The sequence below is a fragment of the Arachis ipaensis genome, chromosome B05 (assembly GCF_000816755.2).
Source record: "Arachis ipaensis cultivar K30076 chromosome B05, Araip1.1, whole genome shotgun sequence".
Classification (NCBI taxonomy): domain Eukaryota; kingdom Viridiplantae; phylum Streptophyta; class Magnoliopsida; order Fabales; family Fabaceae; genus Arachis; species Arachis ipaensis.
Window position 1 is genome coordinate 134,038,251 of NC_029789.2, and position 8,403 is coordinate 134,046,653.

Sequence of the window (8,403 nt, forward strand, 5' to 3'; positions counted from 1 at the left end):
CCATTGCCATTGCGATATTTAGGATACTTTGAAATTTCATCAACTCAAACCTCTATAAATACCTCAAACTCTACTAATCAACAAATCTTTTCTTATACATACTCAACTCCATTCAAATCCACAAGTGATAAAAGCTATGAAGTACGGACACTTTGCTAAATTGTTGTGTTCGCATGTCGAATATATTTCGGAAATGACACTCACCGATACTCGTCTGACACGTGTGTCTATTGTGTCTTAATAAAAAAATAAAATTTTTTTATCCAGACACGCTTGGAGACACCTAAATACCATCACGTGTGGGTGCGTATATAATTAAAATAAGATATTAAAAATAATTAAAAAATTAATTTATATTTTAATATCAATAAAATATCAAAATATCATTAAAATTTATCTAAAAAATACTTTATATTTTATATATATTTGTGTTCCTATATCTTATAACATTTTAAAATTTGTATGTAGTCATGTCCCGTATCGTATCCCATATGTGTGTCAGTGTCCTTCATCTTACCATAAAAGTCATAAAACAACTTGCTTTTAGCTAGGAATTTATTAAAGCATACCTTTTTCTCTTTGAAAATGACCTCATTTCTTGTAGTCGATAATGAGCATATGACTGCAAAGAACGCAACACTCCATCTTCGTTTCTCAACCTTCTTCGATTATGCCTCGGAACAACATAAGAAAATTTCTTTCATGTTTCCTGACGTCACCCATTGAGTGCTAAAGAGTTGTAACCACTTTTCCCATAACTTCCATTAAAATCTGCATTTTATGAATAAATGGTCCAAGTTTTCTTCTTCCCTACCACACAAAACACAAGCATCTATCTTGGGTTATCATTTTCAGTCTAGCCAGTCTCACTTTTGTGTTTATCCTCCCAACAAGCACAAACCATGCAAAGGTCTCAATTTTGGGTGGCACTCATCCTTTCCACAACTTTGATGTAAAGCTATAGCTAGTAATTTCCTCCTTCGACTGCTAGCTTTGCAAAAGCTGCACTAATGAGTTAGTAACATAAATATCATTTTTATCATATTTTCATATTAATCGATCCTCATTTACACCCCATAATTCCTTTGATAATAAAATTAAGTGCATCTCATCAAGCAATTCAAGTTCCCACTGACGTAGTTCTTTGCGCCAAAGAAAATTCCATATCCAAGGCTGCCTTGGTTTATATAGACGAACATTAAGACAGACATACAGAAACACAAAATTATATTTAACGGATGAAATATGAATAGAGACACTAACAAGGGATATAACTTATTTTTTATTAGAAAAGTATAGGGTACCAATAACTATCTGCCAACTTATTACCAATAATAATTAATTATTATATTTTAAACACATATATAAAGAGACACATCCAGAAAATATATATATAAAGACACTTTTATTAGACACAACTATAATAAAGACATTTTTGTTAGACACTAACACATCTACAAAGACACTTCCGTTAAACACGATCATAAACAAGAGTTGGCAGAAGTTGGCAGAAACGTTGTTGGTAATGTAGCGGGATTGTTTTTTATTTTTTATTTTATTATTCTTGTTAATTTTTCATAATTATATTTTTTTATTATTATATTTTTCTTCTTAAATTTTTTGAATGAAAAAAAAAAATTAGAATAAATTAAATTTGCATAATTTATTCTAGTTTATAAGAACACAAAATTTTGTATTTATATCATTTGTGTCTTGTTCTCAATGTCTTGTGTTATCCTGTTCTAAAAAACAAACGCAGCCCAATATACCCCATTCCAGAACCCACACTCTGCAATTAGAGATTTTTTTGGTCTGCAACACAGAACAATCTAGGGAACAGATCCATCAACCTACCATTTTGTATCCGTGAGCACCTTCTGTTATTAATATTCTTAGGAAATTTTTTCCATCAAGAACAATAGAGCTAAATTGAATCTTGAAAAGCAAAAAGATAACAACCATTCATGGTAAAAGGCATCAACACAATTAGCAGGACCCTTTAACTATTTCTTGATCAATTAGGTACATTATAGAATCTCTGACCTCAATGCATACTTACAATAAATTACAGGTACCACCTTAATGTGAAACCAGAGAATTTTCAAAAATATCTTTCCTCCTCAAGGCAATAGAATTAAGTACTTATCAGTGAAAACATATTCTATGTGTGCTTGGTACATATAGACAACATAGGGGTACAATGCAATGAATTAATTAACAATATAAGAAGATTCTACCAATGCCGATACAATTGTAGAAGATTCTATGGCCGATTTTATCGGAGAAGACAGAACGGGTCTTGGAGGCAATTCCAGGGAGTTCATGCTGCCTTCCAACATTTCTACAACTTTGCTCATTGTTGGTCTATCATCTGGAATTGGTTGAATGCACCATAAACCCACCACTGTCATTTTCTTAACAACATCATTTTCCTCTATGGTCACCTCCCCATCATCATCCGGTCCTAGTTGAGTGCCTTGCTCAAGCCTTTTGTATATCCAATCAGGAAAGTACATCTCGCTTGTTTGATTTGTCTCTGCAATTATGTTCTTCTCCTTCATTCCTACCATTTCTAGAAGCATCATTCCATAACTATAAACATCAGATTTATGTGAAACTCTACCGAAATGTCTGTTCCACACTTCTGGAGCTATATACCCTATTGTTCCTCTAGTTTTGGACATGGAAATGTGACTTTCTTTTCTAGGACAAAGCTTTGCTAACCCGAAATCTGATATCTTAGGACAAAAGTTTTCATCCAAAAGAATATTTCGTGGATTTATGTCAAAATGTAAAATTCGAATGTTGCATCCTCTATGCAAATACTCCAATCCTCTAGCTATCCCTATGGAAATGTGATACAAATGATCCCAACTCAAGAATAGAGAACTTTTAGGTTCTTTTTTGTAAATAAAATTGTCAAGGGAACCATTAGACATAAACTCATAGATTAGAACTTTCTTATGACCTTCTAAGCAAAATCCAAGAAGGGTGACAACATTAACATGAGAAGTTCTACTAATACTAGCTACCTCATTAATAAAATCTTCACCATTTTCTTTGGATTGATTCAACATTTTGACGGCCACATCAGAACCATTGGATAATTTTCCCTTGTATACAATACCAAAACCACCTTGTCCTAATTCATCTTTGAAAGAATTGGTCATTTTCTTCACATCCGAGAATCTATATCTCTTCAGAGTTAAGACTCCTTGATCTCTTAAGAAGGTTTCAATATCTTGGTTATTCTTTATCCTTGATGACTTACATGTAAAACAATTAGCCATTAGTCCAGCAACTATAATTACTACAGCTATAATACCTGAACCTGATACAAGTAGCTTCGGAGAGTTAGGGGTTAAGAAAAACATAGAGAAATATAGATAAGCATAGAGAGCAAATAGATAAATTTATTGAGGAAAAATATATAAATTTTACGACAATAAACATAGGCATTTTTTAAAGATAAAATACAATTTCTTGAAAAGAAACAAAGAAAGAAACATGAAAAATATCAGAAAGTAAATACAACTTTTGTGATGATAAACAGAAAAAGTTATGAAGGTAAACAAAACTTTTTGAAAAGAAACACGAGAAGAAAACACAAATTAAATTTTATTGACAATAAAAAATAGAATTTAATTTTTTGTGGTAAAATATTTTTGAAAGTAAATACAACTTTTTGAATAAAAGCATATGAAGAAAATATAGAAATATATTAGGTATAAACATAGAAATTTTGTTATGATACACAAAAAAATTTTGAAAGTAAATACATAATTTTTTGAAGACAAATGAAAGTAAAAAACACAAAAAATTATTGATGTAAACACAGAAATTTTGGGATGATAAACACAATATTTTGAATATATTAAGGAAAAATACATAAATTTTAGGATGATTAACACAATTTTTTTGAAGGTAAACAAAAAACATTTCGATTAGAAACAGACAAAGAAAAATACTATTACTTGTTGACAATAAACTCATGAATTCTTCAAGGTAAACACAAATTTTGAAGAGAAACACAAGAAGAAAATACAGAAATTTATTGATGATAAATACAAATTTTTTTATTGATAAATACATATTTTATTATAAAGTGTAATTTTTTTCTTTGAAATTTAAAAATTTTAAAAATATTATAAGTTTTATTTTGTTTCATTTTGTCTTAAAAGTTTTTTATTTGCATCAAACATACTCCTGATAGATAAGTTTTCAAAAAGTTTAGGATCAATCTAACAATAATACATGATAACTATGTCTGATTTGCTTGTGTTGAAGTTGTTTTTGTGAAATTGTTGCTGAAGTTGTCCTAAGTTTTTTAGAAAATTAGTCGCTAGGGGTATATTTAATGCAAATAAAAAATTTTTGAAACAAAATAAAATTTAGGGATATTTTTGAAAATTTGAGCAAACTTCAAGGACAAAAATATACTTTATCCCAAATTTTTTGTTAATAAACATGGAAAACTTTTAAGGTAAACACTTTTTTAATAAAAACGTAGAAAAAATACCAAAATTTATTGAAAAAATATAAAAATTATGTTATGATAAACATGAAAATATTTTGAATGCAAATTGTGATAAATAAATACAAAAGTAATTGAGGGTAAATGCAATTTTTTTTAAGAGAAACATAGAAAAAAAATGCATAATTTATACAATAAATACGAAAAGTTTTTGAAGGTAAATACAATTTTTTTTAAGAGAAACATAAAGAAAAATAAAGAATTTTATTGAGGAAAAACATAGAAGTTTTACGATAATAAATATATACATGTTAAAGTAAACACAACTTTTTGAAGAAAAATAAAAAAAGAAAACAAAGTTTATTCATGATAAATATATAAATTTTGTGATCACAAGCATAATTTGAAGGTAAACACAATAACTATTTTAGCGATAAACAAAAATTTTAGCGATAAACATATAAACACAATAACTATTTGTGTTATTCAACTAAAATTTGTGTTACTCAACTAAAAAACTTGTACATTTCGAAACAATTTATGCATTATTCAACTAATATTTACGTGTTATTTAACTAAACTTTTTGTAATTTTTACTAAAATTTCTCTGTTATTTTCTATATCATTAACTAAAAAATCTGTAATGTTCAAAAGAATTTAACTGAAAAACTTCATTTGATTGAAGAAGTTCTCTATCTGAAAAAAAATACCGTAGGAAGATAGGGAAATATTTTGTATGAATAACAAATTAAAACATATAAAAAGAAGAAGCATGGACATTTATGTAGATCATGATTTTAGTTGTACTAAAAAACTTGTGCACGTAAGATGGAGTATATATATTAAGCAACGAAACAACCCTAAGAAAATATGACAGGAGGGCTAGATGTATTACCTATACCGATGATTATCCATCTCCAGTGATGTCCTGCAACAGTTAATATTGAAAACAAACATGAGTTATAACACTCTTGAGCTTTTTTCAAGTTTAAGGTGAAGCCAGCAAGCATAATCATTAATACTTGAGTGTGTGCTTTCAGCATATGTGAACATGAAGAAAGATAACATTAGCCATAAGAATGTGAACATGAAGAAAGTGCAAAGAACAGTTGCTAAGGTAACTACATCATCAGAACATTTCCTAAGGTGTTACTAATTACCATGACCACAAGTTTTCAGGTAAGACTTATCCTTGCAGAAGCAGAGGAAAAAGTTTAAAATAAACAGCATCCTCAAAATTTCAGTGTAATTCTAATGAAACTAACAGCACCATTCATTTCCAGTGGTACATTAATAATAAACTGAGACTAAGGAGCAGTGGGATAATCTATTGGTTCCGTGGTACAGTTATAGAAGAAAGAGAGATTTATGCTATCAGAACTATAAGTAAATGGTAATTGATCAAAGCTATAATTGTGCATGGGATTGGAGTTGAAGGATTATTTGTTGCTTGATATTTGGAAGGGAAGCAGTGAAGTTGGAACCCAGTGGAAGAAGGGAGGGAAAAAGAACAGAACCATTCCCTCTGTTTATTGGATTCACCAAACACTCACTCGCACTCATGATTGGTGTTCGAGAATTGGAGGTTTTCTACTCATTAACTAGCACTACAGTAGAGGATCCAAAGAGGATTAAATGCTTCCGGCGAAAAGGGATTGAATTAAAAAAAACCAATCTTTAATCCATGCATAACTTAGTATTAAAGATATAATAATTAATGTATCTTCTTTCTATTATTTTAATGTTTTAAGAAAAATAATTTTATAATTTGATATTAGAATTTGTATGACTAAAATTTAGAATTCAATCCTGGTTATATTCCATAAGAAAAATAAAGCTAATTTATGCAAAAAATTTAAATAAATCCAAAAAAAAACTCTTATTTAATAAGATGTATCACAGATATAACTATTTAGATACTTCTTTCTAATACTTTAAATTTTTTAAAGTAGTTTCATGTCACCTATTAAAAATTTAAAATGAAGGAAGGATCCATACTCTTTTGTGGAGGGCGATTATCAACGGGGAGAGAACATTGGACGGCGTTAGATCCATGAGGGCAGTAGCAGGTAAATTGATCCGTATTGTTGCTCCCGCAGGTTCCTCCACTGTTCAAGCAACTCATACAATCTTGAGAAAAAGTATACTTCACCAACACACCTTCACCGAAATGCCGAGCAGAAGCACCGTTCAACGCAACAGCCTCAGCGGCCACTTGGATACGATGAACGCAATTCTGAAGGTCTGGATGACTTTCCAGAACCTCTTTTTCCGTACCATTATAATACACAACATAACCGCACCCTAGGCTATGATTATCCGGATAGGAGTAGCTGCAATTATAGAATATGGTGATGTTGTGCACTGTTTGGTTATAGGTGAATGGAAGGTAATTCAGAGAATAATTGAAATCCATAGAGCAAACATCAGGTCTTCCGTCATCCATTAGCAAGGGCACCAATTTCACCCTGTAATAGTTAATTAGGGTCTCAATTGTCACCACATTGAATCGTTGTGACCCCATTTCAATGTAAGCGTAGTGTTTGGCATTCTCCTTGGCGCAGAAAAGCCGAAGTTTGTCATCACCGCCACACTGGCGGGGTCGGTTTTGCCCCCAGAAAGGATAGTACACGTCGCGAAATTCGCCACACTCATATTGCTGCTCACACAGGGAGTAATAATTGGAGGGTGGTGATTGAGAGAGGGATGCTGGCAAAGCTGCCATCAGCCGCAAAGAAATGAAGATCCAGATCCCTGTGACTTTGTAATCCATTATTCAACGACTCCATACACCTTACAGCAGTTTTATTTATTTGCACCATACTGTGTAGTGTGTACGCAGGAAGCATGGTGTTAAGTTTCCATCACCGTGTTTAATTTTTCATATTTTCAGGTGAGGGAGCTGTTGAATGTTGACCACGACCATGGAAAACTAAATACTAATACCAAGTAGGCAGAGTCAGTCGACGCCGAAACTACAACCCACTTTCTTTTAATCAAATGTCTTTCTTATATTCCTTTTAATATAGTAAAGGAAAAGTATAGTTACATGTCAAAAGTATTCCAACATTGAAGTAGCTTTGATCTGAGAAGTAATTAGACAGAATTTAGGAAGTTGAAACAGTTAACTTAGAAGTAAACAAACCCATGCAAGGTAGGGGAACACATAATCTGGCATATCCTTCACTTTGATGGTTCTATCGCTATCAAGGTAAGTATCAGAATTAGAGGTGTAACTGATTTGGTTTATTAAAATGAATTATCAGATGTTGAGTACCAAGGAAACAGTTAAGAGTCAACTTCGTCAAAGTAGTCTAGTATGGTGAAAATGACATCAAATCAAGAAATGGCATAGATCAACTATTTTTATTATATTTTGCGCTAGGTACTTCATCAACATCAACTTGCTATTTAATAATGGCTTAAAGTTGAATGCATTAACATAACATAAACTAGTAATCTATTTTGCATCAGCTGAAATAGAACAAACTGTAGCTAATAACTTATTACCATATCATCAACTTAAAGTCAGCAAATAGACATAAACTAGTGTCTTCCCATCATTATTGTACATCATCTATCATCATAATATCGATGCCAAAGCATCAACATCATTGCATATAAGTAAAAGATAGTTCCAAAGCACAGAATTATTCAAGAAATTGAAATGGCGAAATGAATGAATTACGCCGTCAAGTTAAAGAGTTGCAAGAGCAACTTGCAAAATATGAAGCCGCTCAAAATAATCATGGCAAGCAGAATGAAGACAACTCTTTTATTAAAGAGGATAATGTAAATCTATTTCATTATTCTTCTTCGTCTGAAGATTTGTTCACACAAAGGGCACGATACAAACATGAAAGCTAAATACTTAAAAATCAAAATTGATATTGTTGAGTTTGAAGGAAGACTCCAACCAGATGATTTTA

At 31.1% G+C, this 8,403-nt stretch overlaps 1 protein-coding gene across 4 annotated transcripts in view; it reads right to left on the minus strand.

Annotated features, from left to right (window-relative positions):
* The window catches only part of LOC107641192 (LEAF RUST 10 DISEASE-RESISTANCE LOCUS RECEPTOR-LIKE PROTEIN KINASE-like 2.4), a 76,104-nt gene that overhangs the window by 20,948 nt on the left and 46,753 nt on the right, over positions 1–8,403 (minus strand). Inside the window, exons 1-3 of one of the 4 annotated variants that reach the window (XM_016344700.2) lie at positions 6,473–7,275; positions 5,370–5,402; positions 1,987–3,331 (exon numbers count right to left, since the gene is read on the minus strand). The exons of 2 other annotated variants lie outside the window; for them this stretch is intronic. In XM_016344700.2, the coding sequence (XP_016200186.2) occupies positions 2,211–3,331; positions 5,370–5,402; positions 6,473–7,247 (1,929 nt within the window). In that variant the 5' untranslated portion in view covers positions 7,248–7,275 and the 3' untranslated portion in view covers positions 1,987–2,210. Of the gene's footprint in view, positions 1–1,986; positions 3,332–5,369; positions 5,403–6,472; positions 7,276–8,403 lie in introns of those variants that run through there. One more of the 4 variants, XM_021102875.1, reaches the window with a different exon arrangement.